The following is an 18,988-nucleotide window of genomic DNA, read 5'->3' as shown; positions in this document are numbered from 1 at the left end:
AATAGTAGTACAAAGGTGCCAACGGGGTAAAAACAATATTTCTTTAAAATGGATAAAATGAAGTAGGTAGCGGTGGACTTATCCTTCCAAAACAGACACAAGAAATTGCTGTTTTAAGCAAAAATCAGAGGCACCAGGCTACGTACCGGACCGCATTGGTGATATGCTCCTATTTATTGCCTGAGGAAGTGGGATATACCCGCGAAACACGTTGCACCGTGTTTGGAGTATGTAAATAAACCGATTTTTGCTTAAAACAGCAATTTTTTGTGTCTGTTTTGGAGGGGTAAGTCCACCACTACCTACTTGATTTTATCCACTTTAAAGAAATATTGTTTTTACCCTGTTGGCGCCTCTGTACTGTGTTCTGCATGTTCCATGCACATGCAATAGTCAGAAACATGCATGTTAAAGTGATGCAATTCATTACTGTAAACAATGCATAGATGTGAACATGCCCTTACAGTTGTACAGGCAATGTGTTTGTACGCGTGCAAAACGCAGCACACATTGGGCTCGATTCATTAAGCTGCACTGTTAAGCAACGCACCTTAATGTGAAGGAGCGGCCACTAAGTACGCCTTACATAGCAGCACTCGCTAAAAGGAAGGCATGCTCCTATATAAGAAAGGCATGCTCCTATATAAGTAAGGCATGTTCCTAAGGAAGGCACGCTCCTTACCTCGCAGCTAGCACTACTATGTAAGGCATGCATTAGCGGCCGCTTTTTCACATTAAGGTGCTCTGTTTAAAGAGACTCTTAAGCGTGAATAAATCTCGCTTCAGAGCTCATAGTTAGCAGGGGCATGTGTGCCCCTGCTAAAACGCCGCTATCCCGCGGCTAAACGGGGGTCTCTTCACCCCCAAACCCACCCCCGCAAGACTTGGTCGCAAAGTTGCTCGTATATTTTCTCTTCCTAGAGGCAGGGCTAACGGCTGCAGCCCTGCCTCTAGTCGCGTCTATCAGACGCTCATCGCCGCCTCTCCCCCGCCCCTCTCAGTGAAGGAAGACTGAGAGGGGCGGGGGAGAGGCGGAGGTACGCGTCTGACAGACGCGCGTGGGGCAAGGCTGCGGCGGTTAGCCCTGCCCCAATGCGGAAGCGCTCCCCGGCTGCACGGAGGGGATTTGGGGGGACAGGGACCCTCGTGCAGCCGCGGGACAGCGGCGGTTTAGCAGGGGCACACATGCCCCTGCTATCTATGAGGTCTGAAGCGAGATTTATTCTCGCTTCAGACTCTCTTCAAGGCCTCTTGCACACTGCAAGTGATTCCGATTCAGATTCCGCTTTTTAATCAGTTTTTTACATCCGATTCAGATTCCGATTTGCAGTTTGCTCCCTGCACACTGCAAATCGGAATCTGAATCGGATGTAAAAACTGATTAAAAAGCGGAATCTGAATCGGAATCACTTGCAGTGTGCAAGAGGCCTAACAGTGCAGCTTAAAGTGGAATGAAACCCAGCATTTCTTCTTTGCTCTAAAAAAATTATTTACAGCATTATATACTACCACCATTTTTTTTTAACTACAACAGCTTACAATTAGTTAAACACAGGGCTTGAAGTTCACTGCATGCGAAGTGGAGATAATGTTATCTTGTGTTTACTTAATTGTATCAAGTGAGGAATGTGACACATTCTCTGACTGTGCAGAAGCTCCTGGACACAGAGAGACACTGAAAGCATTTCTGCCTTCAATACAAGATGAATAAAACCAGTTATGAATAAAATGCAATCAGCTCTCAAAGCAAAAAAACTACTTTTGGGAACTTGTAATTTCTAAATAAATAATAATACTTATGCATAAATGCAAATATGATAACCGTATGGCATATAAAAAGTAGGAAAACATGTTTTTGTTGAATATTATGTCAGGGTTTTATACCGCTTTAATGAATCAAGCCCATAGTGTGAATGGGGGCCTCTAAGGTTTATGAACCCGGGGCCACAGTTTAATTAAAATGTAACTCCCGGTGGTAACTAATTAGCTGTCATAAAATCCCTGCCGAGTACACTGCTCATTGTGAAACAAACGTCACTAGCGCTGTGCTCCCAAAGCCGCGGCCGATAGAGCAAAAACTTCTATCTGGAGCAACCGTCTGAACTGACCAATTTCTGGAAAAAAAATCGATCATAAATAATTTGATACATCGATTCATAACAGATTCAATCAAATGATTGAATCAGCCAGATATTGATGAAAAAAATTAACCAGTGTATAGCCATCTTAAATGGGTACAAGGAAAAGATAAAACTTTAGCAGGTCAAGATTCGTCTGTGTGGAAGCTGAATAAATATAAAACAAACTGCTATCATGTACCTGAGACAGGTCAAACATCAAACCAAGATTTCAAAGTAAGAACATGGGATTTTGGATAAGGTTTGTACATATAGTTGTTTTATATCATCAGTTTATGTTCACTTCAGGATCACTTTAAATACACAACCATGCTGGGGAGGTTTTGGGAGAGGCCACAGTGAGAATAAGCCACAAAGGTTTCTGACCCTTTCTCTCTGATGAGCAGATTGGATATGAAGTCTTTAGCTTCTTCAGAGACTTGCTCGAAAGGTTCTTCCTCAAAACCGGGGTCACCTACCAAGATATTATTCATGGTCTCAGTCTCGTTATCTCCCAGGAAAGGAGATAAGCCGCTGACCCTGAGGAGACAGAAAAGGTCACTGGCCTGGGAGAGAGGATATGTGGACCAACAACAATTATACAAGGTTTTCAGTCATACGGATTTATGCAATATAATGTAATCTAACTATACATAATAATAATGCAACAATTGGGCCAAATCATTGAGCCATGCATAAAGCTGGTTTAAACCTAAAACCCCAAAATTAAGCCGTTTTGTCATGTGCACATTTAGTTTAGCTCACAATTGTTTGCGTTATTGTTTGTCAAATACAAATTTAAAAAATTGTGTCGCCGCCTCCTTCCAAGCTTTTTAACCCCTTAAAGCACACCTGAAGTGAGAGGGATATAGAGGCTGCCATATTTGTTTTGTTTTAAACAATGCACTATGGCCTCAAGTCACTAGACTTATATCCTGTCTTTAATAACGTTTCTAGAGTTATCACCATGGTGATTAGGCATGTCGTATTCAGGAAACATTTTACCTCAGGCAAACCTAAAGTTAACTCTTCTGTCTTTAAGTTAACTCTTCAATCCTTAAAATAACTCCAGAATGCTAAAGTTAAAGACAGGCTGTTAATTAACTGCGTGTGAAAATACCTAGAGAGGAGGTAGATTAACTACAGAGGAGGTAACTTAAAGAGGAGCTGTTAGGTATAGAGTCTCAGAGAAAAAAAAAACACATATATCAGTAGCTAAAGATTGGCTGTACTTACATTACATATGCATTTCACTGTCCACGTTTGGATTTCACAGAATTTTTATATAGTATTTGCAGAGAATGATGCTCCTGACAGCTCATGGCAGATTCCATGTTTGTCTGTCTCCTATGAAGCCAAATGTGTCGTCATGTCCTGCCTGCTTCCGGATGATTAACTCACACAAAAGATCCGTAATGAATAACACTACTGTGCAGTGAATATTGATTAGCCATGTGGCTAGGAACAATAGCGGACTCCTGCAGTGTACTCTGCCCGGAGATTTTTCACTGCTAAGCTGTTGTAACATGAGCCTGTACTTTCTCACTAGCAGCCAAGGGGAGGACCCAAGCAGCCCCAGAATGCTTTGCAGTATGGTATGCGGCCTTTCGTCCTTTTGAGAGCTTGGGTCTAACAGCTTTGCTGATAAGCACACATTAAAAGTAAGAGAGATTTTTAACTTCAGTATTGCCTTTTTGGCTTCCTTCTAAACTGTTTAACACAGGAGAATAGAGGTTTAAATTAGCTTTTGCAGCCTGACAGTTACTCTTTAAGGAATGAAGAGATAACATAAGGCTCTCACTGTGTGGTGGCAACTTTTCTCTTGCCTTATTATCTCCAGCATGATCTTAGTGAATTGAGGCCATTGTCTTGCTGATCCTCTGCCTCTAAAGCCCCATCTACACGATACGATTCTTTGTACAATTCGATTACGATTCTATTTACGATCCGATTAAATCCGACATGTCCGATCGGAATTCGATTTGATTCAATTCGATTTGCCATTGTTTTGCAATGGAAAATCGAATTGAATCGACTCGATTCCCTATCGGACATGTTTGATTTAATCGGAACGTAAATAGAATCGTAATCGAATCGTACAAAGAATCGTATCGAGTAGATTGGGCTTTATACTTTTAGCCATAGACCCTGAATCAGATGTTTCTGACCGAAGTGTGACTGGATTAGCTGCGATTCAGGCGCAGTACTATTCTCCGCCAGAGAGAGCGCACTGCACTTGCGCAGACTGGCCGTGACTGGCTGAAGTTACTGGATCCGGAGCTGGAGAAGGCTGAGGATGGCGACGTGGGAGCAATCTGTACAGAGGGGGCTGGAGGACGCCCCAGGTATGTATAAATCTTTTAATTTACTTAAAGGGGCACTATGGCGAAAAATTGTAAAATATGTGCAAACAGACAAATAAGAAGTATGTTTTTTCCAGAGTAAAATGAGCCATAAATTATTTTTCTCCTATGTTGCTGTCACTTATAGTAGATAGTAGCAATATGACAGAAGCGACAGGTTTTGGACTAGTCCATCTCTTCATAGGGGATTCTCAGCAAGGCTTTTATTCTTTATAAAGACATTCCCTAAAAAGAATTTTAAACAATGATGCTGGCCAGCTTCCCTGCTTGCTACACAGTTTTTTTGGCAGTTGGATAGAGCAACTGCCATTCACTAAGTGCTTTTGAAAATAAATAAATCCCTGAGAATCCCCTATGAAGAGATGGACTAGTCCAAAACCTGTCGCTTCTGTCATATTGCTACTATATACTGTAAGTGACAGCAACATAGGAGAAAAAAAATGTATGGCTCTTTTTACTCTGTCATTCCTCTCCAATTTCTACTACCTACTGTAAGGCCCAGTGCACACCGAGCGGTTTTGTATGCGATCTGCCGGCCGCATCCGCCTGTAAAAACGCTTGGCCAATGTATTTCAATGGGCTTGTGCACACCGGCGGTTTGAGGTTTGTAGCAAACTGCAAATGTGCCTCCTGCTGCATGTTTACATTGAGGCAGAAACGCTTCTGCAAACTGCAAAGTATACGAAAAACCGCTCTGAAAAACGCTACATCAGAGCGGTTTGCCAGGCGTTTTTGTTACAGGAGCTGTTCAGTAACAGCTTTTACTGTAACAATATGTGTAATCTGCTACACAAAAACGCACCCAAAACCGCTAGGGATGTTTAGAAAACCTTTTTAAACATGCCTAGAATCGCTCTGAAATCAGCTCCAAAAACCGCTAGCGTTTTGTGGATCTGTTAGCGGTTTTGGTGTGCACTGGGCCTAAGTGACAGCAACATAGGAGAAAAGTAATTTATGGCTCATTTTACTCTGGAAAAAAATGTACTTCTTATTAGTCTATGTTTGCACATATTTTAAATTTTAAAAGTTTTCACCATAGTGCCCCTTTAATCTCTGTTTTTTCTGGTCACAAATACTGTAATTCATTTACATAACAAAACTTTGGTTGTGGGTGTTGATTTAGAAGGTTAGCCACACCCCTATGCAGGAAGTCATACAGTGTAAACACAGGTAAGCATTACATCATGTATGTGATGACACCAACGCTCCACATGTCTGTCGGGAAAGAGACGTGGTCGAAGTTGATCACTTCAGGGGAAAGAAATTCTGGAGTTCCGAAAGAGACTTTCAGCTTGTTCTGTGGTTTATACCTGCAAAAAGCACATCAGTGTCAGGAGGAAGAAACAAGACATATAACATAAAGCCAGGGTGAGGAGGAAGAAGGCAGGTAGTCTGATGCTTCCCTGAGCTGGGAATAATGGGAACACGGTGGGGGCATCCGACTGGATTAATTAAAAAAAAATGAAGGACATATTTTACGTTTGAAATAATGTCTCAATTTTTAGCCTATATTTGAAAATTTAAAAAAAAGAATTCCAAGTGTGACTGTTAGGGGTTTTACTTTAGCTCAATGTTCATATATCACAACCATGACTACCAGCATAAAACTGGGCTGAAAAGAATATAGGGGCTGCCATCTTTATTTCATTGCCCTCTTAAGTCCATCATGCTAGATTATCGCCCGAGCTCTGAAATGCTTTTCATGTGAAATGAGGTGCCTGTAGCTAAAGTCCTATCTTAAAATTTTGGTCACGTGAACAAAAGGATCAGAGCATGGGAATTCAGTGTCAGGCTCTGTGGGTGGAGCTCCTGCTCCCTGGATTGTATCATCCTCCTGGTTAGACTGCAAGGGGGCGTGGCACAGACTGAATACCTCCAAGATGATTTGAGCCTATAGCACCGGCTGTCTATGGTGCAGGAAGTGGCTGGAGACTGGGCTCCTGACCTGTTCCGTTAAAAGGGATTTATTTTATATCTGTTAATCAGGGAGCTTATAGGCAGATGCAAACAAGCTCTGACTATATTTGTGCTTGAAGGTGGACTTTAAAGAATGACAACCCCCTGGCTTTCATACTGATTTTTCATACCATACAGCAGAGGGAGTCACACACCTGGAAAAAGCATGCAGCATGTAAAAGCTTGACTCAGAAGAAGTTTTCAGATCAGATTAGAAGCAACACAAAAGCCTGACAAGCTGCATTTTCAAAGGGAGTTGTCACTTTTCCTTCCGTTTCTGTGCAGGCCTCCTCCATAAGAAGTCTGTCATAGGCTGACGTTTATGAGAATCCAAATCACTGATTGCACAACATTTCTATATCACAGTTAGGCTAGGTTTCCATTCATGTGAAAATGGGCCGATTCCCCGGCCATGAATTAGGATGGAATTTGGCAGCCATTAGAAGTCTATGCTGAGCATCTAATTTCGTGGCAGTGAAAAATCTGAGGCCCGGGGGAAAAATCTGAGGCCCTGCAGCATTATGCTCGCGTCACCATCCCAATCCCATAGCAGTGCATAGCGCGGCTAGATGGATTCGGCTGCGAGACACGTCACAGCTGTGCCGGCATCGTGTCTCGTAAGACGCATGCCGCTCACAAGTGGAGACAAGGCCTAAGTATAATGGTTTCACATTTGTATTTACATTTTATTGCCTCTAAAGACACTGAGGGCCTGATGCACTACGCAGCGGCAGAGAGCGCACGGTAATTTTACCAAGCCTGGGGGAGCACCGCCCATTACCTCGGTAATGCAACAGGTCTAACGCACTTTACCACAGCAATGAGCGCACAACGGGTAGTGCTCTCCATTGCATAGTGGACCAGGCCCTAAAAGATCCTACAGCTTGTTTCACGCAGGCAATCATTCGCCCGCAGGAATTGGTCCTTCCGGCAACAGTTTCCTGGCTTGATGCTGTGCAGACACGTTGCAAGCCTGCAGGCCTGTGATGGATGGGTTCGGTTACTAGGAGGTGAGAGGGGCGGAGAGATGTTGAGTGGCGAACAATGGAGTGGGAGGGGTAAGGAGGGAGAACAGTAGTGTTTGGCAGTATTCAGTCCAGATGATCTCTCACTGAAGGTGAAGGTTGGGGACTGCTGTACACACAGAGCAGGAACAAGATTCTCCCACACCTTAGGCAGAGATTCCAATGTGCCTCCCACTCCTCCCACACAGCATTCCCACCTCCATAGCAACAGAACACTTCACTAGCCTACAGGTCAGCGACACATCTGTAGATAACTCGATCATGGCTCCTGAGTAGCCATGAGACCCCAGTATGACTCGGAGACACAGCAAGCCATGCACAGCACAAACAACATGCGAGAATCCCCAGATACCGCAGACAGCCATTAGGGTGATCACACCTTCGGGCAAGGCCAAAGTCTATAATCTTCACCATGTGGCTGATGGGAGACACACATACTATGTTCTCAGGCTGTTGGAAGGGAACAAAAAGGGCAACAGAAGAGAACAAGTGAGAGAAATCATTTCTCAAATACCCAGAGTTATATTTAACATTTATCAATTGTTATATACACAATATTACCCAGTGTAGACATTTTCCCACACTTCTGTACGAAGCACACCTGACCTAAGAGGTATACGGAGGCTGACATATTTATATCCTTTTAAACAATGCAGATTGCCTGGCTGTCCTGCTGATCCTCTGCCTGATACACAATAAGTCCTGACCAAGCATGCCAATCAGATGTTTCTGTCTGAAGTCTGACTAGATTAGCTGCATGCTTGTTTCAGGTGTATGATTCAGGCACCACTACAGCCAAGAGATCAGCAGGACAGCCAGGAAACTGGTATCGTTTAAAAGGAAATCAATATGGCAGCCACCATATGTCTCTCAGGTGTACTTGAAAGGGTACCATTGCCAAACCAAAACAAAGTAAAGTGCAGGCCTAGACTTCTCCAATCCTCCAGCACATTCCTGTAATAAACAAAAATCAACTTGCAGATGTGTTTAAAGGAAACCCGAGGTGAAAGGGCTATGGAGGCTGCCATATTTTATTGCCTTTTTATCAACACCACTTGCCTGGCAGTCCTGCTGATTCTCTACCTCGAATATTTTCACCTATAGAACCTGAACAAGCATGCAGATCAGGTGCTCTGACTGAAATCTGCCTGGATTAGCTGCACGCTTATTTCTGATGTGATTGAGACATTACTGCAGCCAAATAGATCAGCAGGGCTGCCAGGGGTGAGTGCTGCCTTCTGTATCAACTATCAATTGGAAACAGGACTAACTTCCCATGATCCCTTGCTGTCAGTGTGCTGAATACAGATAAGTGCTGTCAGCACGTAGCTATGCTGTCAAACAGGTAACAAGGAATGAGTATAGACCCCAGGGCCGCGCCGAGGCATAGGCTGGAGAGGCTCCAGCCTCAGGGCGCAGTGTAGGATGGGGCGCACAATTCATTCAGTTGTCATTCTTAATTGTGTATGAAGCAGAAAGAAATAAGAAAAGGGGATACATAGCAGTGACTGCAAGCCAGATAACTAGATATTAAGGTGTTGGGGAGGTTGTGGGCCCTGTGGCCCTCTTAGTCTAATAGCAATCAGTGTGTGACGGCTGGGGTGGGAGGGATGGGGGGTGGGGCGCACTTTGGTGTCTCAGCCTTGAGTGCTGGAGGACGTTGTCCCTGCTCTGAGTAAATTATGGACTTCTGTTGTCAATGTGATGACAGATGAACAAAGGTACAACAATTACCGGATCTATCACAATGTCAAACAGCACTAGCAATATACTTTAAAAACCACCAAAAAAGTGCAAAGCTTTTAAAAGTATGTCACACACAACATAGCATGAATAGCATAGAATACAATCCCCCCTGAAGTCATACAATCTGTGAAGAAATCATTCACTAATATTTCGAGGAGTCTCCTCCGTTGCGGTTTCGTCTATTGACTAATTCAGGGGGATTAATGAGTCAATAGACGAAACCGGTAGGGAACAGACTGAACCAGAAGACAGCAGCACACTAGGAGGTAGTGAAGGATCACAGCTGAGAATGGAGTGGGGTGGTAAAGCTGATACATGACATTTATGGATGGAGCACCCAGTGGTGGCAGCACCTGGGGGGCCCAACTGCACCTCCCCTTCACATTTTGGTGTGGTAGCTCCTAGGACATGCATTGTCTTGCATCCCAGATAAAATATATGCGAATGGTAAGTACGGGATGGTAAGTAGTCTTTTCTTTGGGGGGCAGCGTGGATGGTACCCCAGGCTCTGGCCAGGTCTGGGGATGAGCTGTCTAGGTCTCTCTGCTCCCCCCCCATGGGGGCGGCTGCGGTGCCTCTGGGCAGTGGATGTTCGTGGGGTGTCGCCGCTGCTCACCTTTTCCTGGGAGCATAAGGAGGCCTACATGCGGCGGCGGCGCTCCTGTTGAGATGCAATGGATTTTGCGTGGGCCAACTCCTGCAGGGAACGCGGTGAGTTGGTTTAGACCCTGCATATTCTGGCCTGCATATTGCTTAGGCATTTGTAATGCCATTTTAATTAGTCAATAGAAGTTTAGGCAGCCAGTATATAGTCAGGTGACCCTGGATAGAGCACACATCTCTTTGTTTTACTACATGTACACCACATTTAGCTTGGGAGACTGTGCGGGGTGGAACCCACTTTAAACTTCCAAAAGCCCGTTGTAACCACTATCAAATGTGAGTGGTATTTTAGAATAAAGTCCATACTTTTTAATGATATAGCACAATGAGGAAAGTTTACTGTTGTCGAGGTGAAAGTACTAATGGAAAAGAGGAAATGATTTCTGTTATACATCCTAATGAGCCGGGGCTGGATTAACCCACTGGATTTCTCTACTAAAAAATGTGTTTAATTGACTCTAAATTTTATTCCCATCCTTTATATTGATATATTACTCATTTTAAAATGTTACTATGAAGAAAAACGAACCAGGATAAGTACCAGTGTGGTTTGAATTATAATACAACATATTTTTCTTAGGAAATCTTTATGGTATGCGTGACTAGGGGTGTGATGGGGGCGTGATCAGGGGCATGGCAGGGGTGTGGCTTAAGTGTCCCTCTTTCTGATCTCAAAATGTTGGGAGGTAAACAGCAAAGAGGGATCCAGGAGATCACAGTGACTCGATTAGTAGTTTTTTTATTGTACAAATCGGACAGTACAGATTCTCTTTAAATCTGAATTATCGCAAATGCCTTCTATTTTAAGAACACAAACCGCACTAAGCATTGCTTTTTTAGTAGTAGGGCTTTCCTAGTGGTTTTGGGTCACCCCGAGCTGCTTGGGTATTCTGTAATTACCACCATAAAGCCTCACTGAGCCATGGGGCCAAAGCCATACCAGGCACTCTGAAGCAAAGCAACAGCAGCCAGCCCTGACAGGACCACCAACACAGCCTGACAAAAGGCCAAATATAGGGGCCTATAAAGCAACGGAGGAGTGACATAAAGAACTCCCAGAAACACACCGTCTACCAATCACTACAGAAGGAGTACACAATGGCCTCATAACCCGAGAGGCTACACCACCACAAAGACAGACAAACCCTGAGCCCAGGGCCGGCCTTAGGTTTCACAGCGCCCTGAGCAGAACCAGATTTTGGTGCCCCCCCCCCAAATTCATCCTCTTCGCGTGTGAGCGCACCACACACATACACTAATGGGGGGGGGGGATCTGCTGCCTAAATACACTAAAAGGGGATCTGCGACTGTAAGACTAGTAGCCTAAGCCTATACACACTAAAGGGGGGATCTGCCTACAGTAAAGGTTAGATAGGTAGCTGCCCCCAGTATAGATTAGATAGGTAGCTGCCCCCAGTATAGGTTAGATAGGTAGCTGCCCCCAGTATAGTTTAGATAGGTAGCTGCCCCTAGTATAGATTAGATAGGTAGGTGCCCCCAGTATAGATTAGATAGGTAGCTGCCCCCCCAGTATAGGTTAGATAGGTAGGTGCCCCCAGTATAGATTAGATAGGTAGCTGCCCCCCAGTATAGATTAGATAGGTAGCTGCCCCCCAGTATAGGTTAGATAGGTAGCTGCCCCCCCCCCCCCCCCCAGTATAGGTTAGATAGGTAGCTGCCCCCCCAGTATAGGTTAGATAGATAGGTGCCCCCAGTATAGATTAGATAGGTAGGTGCCCCCAGTATATATTAGATAGGTAGCTGCCCCCCAGTATAGATTAGATAGGTAGCTGCCCCCCCAGTATAGGCTAGATAGGTAGGTGCCCCCAGTATAGATTAGATAGGTAGGTGCCCCCAGTATATATTAGATAGGTAGGTGCCCCCAGTATATATTAGATAGGTAGCTGCCCCCCAGTATAGATTAGATAGGTAGCTGCCCCCCCCAGTATAGGCTAGATAGGTAGGTGCCCCCCCAGTATAGGCTAGGTAGGTAGGTGCCCCCCCTCCCCTCATACTGGAGGGGGAGCCGCGGGGAGGGCAGCCCGACCTCTCCCTCCCTTCCTCTCCGGGCCACCCTCCGTGCTCCCCCCTCCGATGTAGACTGCAGCAGAGCCAGAGAGAACAACTCACCTCCCTGGTTCCGATCGCCGGCGCCTCTCACGGTGTATCACTTGCCGCTGGTCTCCTCTTGTACATTGTCACTGATACACAGTAAACTTCCTGCTAAGCAGGAAGTTTAGTGTGCATCGATCAGTGACAATGTACAAGAGGAGACCAGCGGCAAGTGATACACCGTGAGAGGCGCCGGCGATCGGAACCAGGGAGGTGAGTTGTTCTCACTGCTGCAGTCTGCACTCTGCAGGGGGGAGCATGGAGAGCGCCCGGAGAGGAGGGAGGGAGAGGACGGGCTGCTCTCCCCGCGGCTCCCCCCTCCATCATGGTGGCCGCATCATGCCAGCTTCCAAATTAAAGGACATGCGGCCAGGCGGCAGGAGCGCCCCCTGGAAGCCGGCGCCCTGAGCGATCGCACAGGTCGCTCAGGTCAAAGGCCGGCCCTGCCTGAGCCTGTAACGTCTGAGCGCCCACAGCCTGGAGATAGAGACAGGAGGGCGGCACAGACGTCCCGGGAGGTGAGACTATGCAGGCAGTGTGACCAGGGGGCCCTGGAGGATGAGGCCCACTTCCTGCTACACTGCAGCAAATACGCACCTGTGAGGACTGCCCACTTCCAGAGACTCTCCGCCCACATCCAGGATTTCTCCTCCACAGTTGAGGAGAGGAAACTATACATCCTACTGGGGAAGAGGAAACAACAGTGCAAATAGCGGCCCGATATGTCTCTGCCTGCCACCAACTGAGAGGAACATGATACCCCATGGACTATATATCCCTTATACTGACTGCCCCCTATACCCTCCTCACCCCTATGGACTTTATATCTCAGTCCCCTATACTGTCCCTTTTATCCTCCACATCCTTATGGACTGTGTACCCTAACCCCTACACCCTTCCCTTAACCCCACAACCACCCCCTCCCATGCTAATGCATTGCTTTGACAATGCCAAATGTATTTGGTCCTGCCAATACAACTTTTTTGGATTTAGAATGGGGAAGAGTAGGGTGCAGTGAGAGGGAAAACGGAAGATGGGGGTAGGAGAGTAGGAGTGGGGGGGGGGGGGGGGGGTGGCAGGGAGATAGGGGTGAGGAAGGGAGAGGAGGAGGAGTGTGAGTGTGTGTGGGGGGGGGGGGTAATATGTGTGTGTGTTGGGGGGGGCAAAAGGCAAGGAGGATGGGGGCAGGGCAGTGAAAGGGTAAGAGGGATATGGAGGTGGGAGATAAGGAGGAGATTGTGTGTGTGTGTGTGTGGGGGGGGGGGGGGGGGGGGGATATAAGAATTTTGCTTTGGACATTAGACTGTAAGCTCCTTTTGGCTCGTGAATAGGCCTGGAAAGTGCATTATTCTCCACAGATCACTGCAGAGAACATGTCCACGCTGCATCAGAACACAAGTAAACACAATGCTGATGAAAACAGCCGTGCAGAATGTCCCATATTCTCAGTGAAGCGTTGTGGAAAAAATGTCAGCGCTATATAAATACATAATAATATTTTCCTATGCTGAACAAGGCCGATGGATGCCAAGGAATCCACCGCTGGCATCGCTGAAGTGCCAGCCAGAGCCAGCTTGCAAAGGGCAGGGACGTCATGCGTGTTTTGTGACAGCTCCACCACCTCCCCAGTCACTGTCGCTGGCATGCAGCTGGGCCCAACAGCTGGAGGAGTGCCAGGGCGTCGCACCCGCGCCCATCGCACAGAAAGCTCCCAAACCTGATACTGTACTGGTGTTAAATGTCACTGGATCCCGCCAGCTACTGTGTAGCCCTGACTGTGCTCTGATAACAAGAGCTGTCCAAGCACAACCTGTGCGATAAACATCTCACCTCCCATCCGACCCAGTCCCAGCCCCGCTCCTCAGCGGGGGACCGAAAGGTCGCAGGTCAGGCCTGCAGTCAGCTAAGTTGTCCGAGCCCTCCACCTAATCCCCGGGGGATTTGGCCACTCATATTCTCATAGGCTCCTATTAATATACCCAGCTCTCTTACACTCCAGAAAGCTGCATAAACAGGCCAGAACAATATATCAATACAGGTCTGACAAGAAGGACTGGGCTGGAGGAAAGCTCATCTGAGCTGCAGGGAACTTATTAAAGGCGAACTGAATATTTTCCACTTGCCTGATGGTATTTCCCTACTTTCCTGAAACTACTTTAAAGCAAACCTGAACTGAAAACTCTGAATAAATATACACACGTCATACTTACCTCCTGTGTAGTCTACTCAAATCTCTTTCTCCTCTCCTGCGTCCTGCTACTCCACTGTGATCGATGGAATTCTCCGTCCTCCATTTTGAAAATGGCCATTACCCCATAACAGCTTCCTGGTCAGCACACTGTTAAACTGTAACATCGCCCACTTGCGCCATAGGGAAACATGGACATTACCTTGCTCATCAGTTGTCCTTTCAGTTCTGACAGCAACTAATATATAACGGACACCAACTGCTATATATTTCAGTTCTGACAGAATCTTGTCAGAAATGGAAGGAATCGTTGTTAGAAGAAAATAAAGAGGAACGAATGGCAAGGTAAGGAAGTAATACTCATTTGCAGGTTCATCATGTGTTTATTTTAAATAACTTTACTCTGTTCAGGTTCACTTTAAGCAGGCAGGGGATTGGCCGCAGACCTATGGGCTCATTGCAATTGTGGATCAATCCCTTCTATATCATTAGTTTGTTAAAGCAAAGTTGTGAGGTCCAGAAGGGAAAAAATAGACCTTTACCTTGGTGGAGGAGCCAGCGCTGCCATTAAGGCAAAAGGGGGAACTGCCCCGGGGGCCACCAACAGCTGGAGCCGCTGGAACTCCAGGTGTTCTTCCCCCAATTGCTCTGGGTCTCATGCAATATGAGTGGCTGGCTGCACGGCACTGCAGTGCTGCGTAGGGGATGCGTAGGCCATACAAGTCTGCACTACAGCCCCCACAATCCCTTGCATTGGCTACTGCTCATTGTCTATGATTGGTCACCTGGTATGAGCATTAGGCGATGCAAAGGATTGTGGGGGCTGTAGTGCAGACATGTGTGGCCTCCGCATCCCCTACACAGTGCTGCAATGTCATACAATGCACGGATCACAACTGCCGTGATCGTGGTGGGGGCTGACTATGGTGGTGTGGCTGCCCCAGGTTATATTTGCCCCACCCTCCATGTGGCTTAAACTGGCCCTGCTTTCTGGATTATTTGCTTGACCACCGATCCAGCTTGGGACCATCAGAAGTTCGTGGCCGGTCACATACATGAAAGAGAATGGCTTGTGGCTGCGTAGTAGCAAGGAGCCACCAATTGGGTTTGATGGAAAAAGCCACGGCTATGCAGGCACAAGCTGTCTGCACCTGCGCAGTGTGGCCAAGTTCTGTTGATAAGCCCTTGTTGACGAGCTTTAGGGGTCCCAGCGCTTGAATGCTAAGGTGGAGGGGGATGGGGGAAACCTTTGGATTATTCAGAGGTTTCCCTCTAGTTGGGCAGGTACCCATTTGAGGCACATTTTTTCCCCTTCAGGTGCACTTTAAGATCTGTAAATATTTTGTGTGAAGTAGAAAATTAAAACATTAGAGATATACAGTATGTATCTACTACAGCAGCAACACTAATGTGTTGACTATGCCTGTGTCAACTTTAAAGCCAGCTAGGCAGGGCCAGATTTCTAGAAAGATCACAAAGGCCCACGCCATGGGCTGCTGCTGCTTCCCAAAGGGGGCTGGACATGGAAATGGATTGCTGAATATGGAAGCAAAGCCTGTAACTGGAGGCTGCAAAAGGGTAGTAACATGTGGAAGAGGGGAGATGCAGCTCATGGGAGCTCTACATAAAAGATAGGGGGTGCTGTATGGATTCTGCACACAGAAGAGGGGGCACTTGGATAGAGAGCAAGAAGAAATTTGGCCTAGGGAAGAAAAAAATAGTTAGCCTTGAAGCTAGGATGAGCCCCACCCTGGAGTCAAAGCATGTTTCTTGAATATTTTTGGCCTTTCCTAGTACCCCTCAGACCTGCCCCCTTCAGCTGAACTTTTAACCTTTCATAAGAATTTTAGATTTCATCACTCACATCTAACTACGGTAGGCCAAAGCGGTATTTATGTAGCCACACAGCAAGACTGCAGAACATTGATCCCCGCATCTGACACAGCAGAAGTAAGAACCAAATATATCTTACACATGAAGAGACTGCACCTTTCACACCTGACGCAGTAAAACATTACACCCCAAACACCTGATGATGCAGCAAAACATTCCTGCATTAGGAATCGCGAGTATAATGTTCCTGCAGAGTCAGGTGTGTGTGAGTAGAATGTTTGGCTGCGTCTGGTGTGTAAAGCACTATGTTTGGCTGCGTCAGGTGTGTTTAAGTGAAATGGCAAAGTGGAATAGCATTTTTGGCTAGAAGCCCCAGGTAAGAATGATATTTTTACTGTTAGGTTAGTGGTTAGGTCTCTTCACAGAGGGCACCCCATCGCCATGGAAGAGTCTAGTATTGTACAATCTGTGCACTACTGTTTGTTGAAGTTAACAACCTACTTTGCTGCATCTGTTTTGAATGCAAGTTGTGTAATCTGCCCATGTTTTGAGCTCTCCACATCTGTGCAGCTGGTCAATTCGGGTGCAGCCTATATCTGGAAGCGCTGCCAATGTTTCCTGTTGTACAAAAAACGCAAGTCTACTTATGGCTAGCTGCATGCATGTGTATCAGTTTGCGTTGAATTTATTTAGATTACGGTTTAGTGCATAATTTACTTTTGATTTGTATTCAAGGTGTGTATTTAAGGCCCCTCTGTACACCTTTGTTGGTTTCATTTAATTTGCAGCCTGTTTAGGAGTGCTTCCAATCTTTTATTGTTCTTTGAAAAAACATTTATTAACCATTTATGGCTAGCAGCCCCAGGTAAGAATTATGTTTTAACTGTTAGGTTAGTGGTTAGGTCTCTTCCGCGAGGGCACGTCATAGTCGTTGAAGAGTCTAGTAGGAAACAATCTGTGCACATACTGTTTGCTGCAGCTAACCCTTCCTTTGCTGCATCTGTTTTGAATGCAAGTTGTGTAACCTGCCAGTGTTTCGAGATTTGCGCATCTATGCAGCTGGTCAATTTGGGTGCAGCCTATATCCAGAAGCACTGCCAATATCTCCTCTTGTGTGGAATGTTTGGCTGCATCAGGTGTGTGTATAGTTGAATGATCTGCATTGTTAGGTGTGTTTGAATGGAATGTTTGGCTGCTTCTGGTCTGTAGACCACTATGTTTGGCTGTGTTAGGTAAAGTGGAATGTTTGGCTGCGTCAAGTGTGTAAAGAACTATGTTTGGTTGCGTCCGGTCTGTAGAGCACTATGTTTGGCTGCGTCTGGTGTGTAGAATGCCGTTTGGCTGCGTCTGGTGTGTAGAGTGCTATGTTTGGCTGCGTCTGGTGTGTTTGAGTGGAATGTTTGGTTGCACCTGGTGTGTAGAGCACTTTGTTTGGCTGCGTCAGGTGTGCAGAGCGGTATGTTTGGCTGCGTCAGGTGTGCAGAGCGGTATGTTTGGCTGCGTCAGGTGTGCAGAGCGGTATGTTTGGCTGCGTCAGGTGTGCAGAGCGATATGTTTGGCTGCGTCAGGTGTGCAGAGCGGTATGTTTGGCTGCGTCAGGTGTGCAGAGCGATATGTTTGGCTGCGTCAGGTGTGCAGAGCGATATGTTTGGCTGCGTCAGGTGTGCAGAGCGGTATGTTTGGCTGCGTCAGGTGTGTTTGGCTGCGTCAGGTGTGTTTGAGTGGAATTGTTGGCGGCGTCAGGTGTGTTTGAGTGGAATGTTTGGCTGCATCTGGTGTGTAGAATGCTATGTTTGGCTATGTCTGGTATGTAGAGCGCTATGTTTGACTGCGTCTGGTATGTAGAGTGGTATGTTTGGCTGCATCAGGTGTGTTTGATTGGGATGTTTGGCTGTGTCTTATTTGTAGAGCAGTATGTTTGGCTGCGTACAGTCAAAAATGGCGTGGGGGAAAAATGGCGCAGTGATAAATCTTTTAAAACGGTATTTATAGTTTTAAGGATATGCAGTAACTTTATTTAAAACGCTATTTATCGTTGGTCTGACCCCCGCCCCTCATGTCCTGCGGTGTCCCCCGGTTCCTGTCTTCTGCCTCCCCCGCCCCCCCTCGCACGTCCAATTTTGTCTCCCAGTGACTTCATCTCTGCCCCGGACTGGAGTGTAATGCTACAACAGTCCTACCTAAGCAGATCTTACGAACAGCTGGTGGATGTATCTGCTCGCTGCCGCTGATGACTTTCTGATGCACCAATCACGCTGGGGGCGCTGCTCCAGAACTGCCAATCACCGCTGCTCATGTCTCTGCTCCGTCTGCTAATTGGACGCGATGGTCTCGGAGGCGGGAGCATTGGGTCCAATTAGCAGACGGAGCAGAGAAATGAGCAGCGGTGATTGGCAGTTCTGGAGCAGCGCCCCCAGCGTGATTGGTGCATCAGAAAGTCATCAGCGGTAGCGAGCAGATACATCCACCAGCTGTTCGTAAGATCTGCTTAGGTAGGACTGTTGTAGCATTACACTCCAGTCCGGGGCAGAGATGAAGTCACTGGGAGACAAAATTGGACGTGCGAGGGGGGGCGGGGGAGGCAGAAGACAGGAACCGGGGGACACCGCAGGACATGAGGGGCGGGGGTCAGACCAACGATAAATAGCGTTTTAAATAAAGTTACTGCATATCCTTAAAACTATAAATACCGTTTTAAAAGATTTATCACTGTGCGCCATTTTTTCCCCACGCCATATTTTCCTGACCCGTGTTTGGCTGGTGTGTAGAATGCTATGTTTGGCTGCGTCAGGTGTGTAGAATGCTGTTTGTCTGCATCTGGTGCGTAGAATGCTGTTTGTCTGCATCTGGTGCGTAGAATGCTGTCTGTCTGCATCTGGTGCGTAGAATGTATGTTTGGCTACGTCTGGTTTGTAGAATACTATGTTTGGCTTTGTCAGGTGTGTTTGAGTGGAGTAATGGAATAATCTGCATGCTAAAGGGGCG

At 46.5% G+C, this 18,988-nt stretch overlaps 1 protein-coding gene across 1 annotated transcript in view; it reads right to left on the bottom strand.

The window, feature by feature from the left end:
* Positions 1-18,988, bottom strand: part of MYLK2 (myosin light chain kinase 2) — a 139,660-nt gene that overhangs the window by 5,801 nt on the left and 114,871 nt on the right. The window contains exons 10-12 of the mRNA XM_068262018.1: positions 7,841-7,911; positions 5,662-5,790; positions 2,505-2,657 (exon numbers count right to left, since the gene is read on the bottom strand). Coding sequence (XP_068118119.1) covers positions 2,505-2,657; positions 5,662-5,790; positions 7,841-7,911 — 353 coding nt within the window. The remainder of the gene's footprint in view (positions 1-2,504; positions 2,658-5,661; positions 5,791-7,840; positions 7,912-18,988) is intronic.

Source organism: Hyperolius riggenbachi, chromosome 12 (assembly GCF_040937935.1).
Source record: "Hyperolius riggenbachi isolate aHypRig1 chromosome 12, aHypRig1.pri, whole genome shotgun sequence".
Taxonomy (NCBI): Eukaryota; Metazoa; Chordata; class Amphibia; order Anura; family Hyperoliidae; genus Hyperolius; species Hyperolius riggenbachi.
The sequence above is the reverse complement of the archived record's forward strand: the minus strand, read 5'-3'. Positions and strand labels throughout refer to the sequence as shown.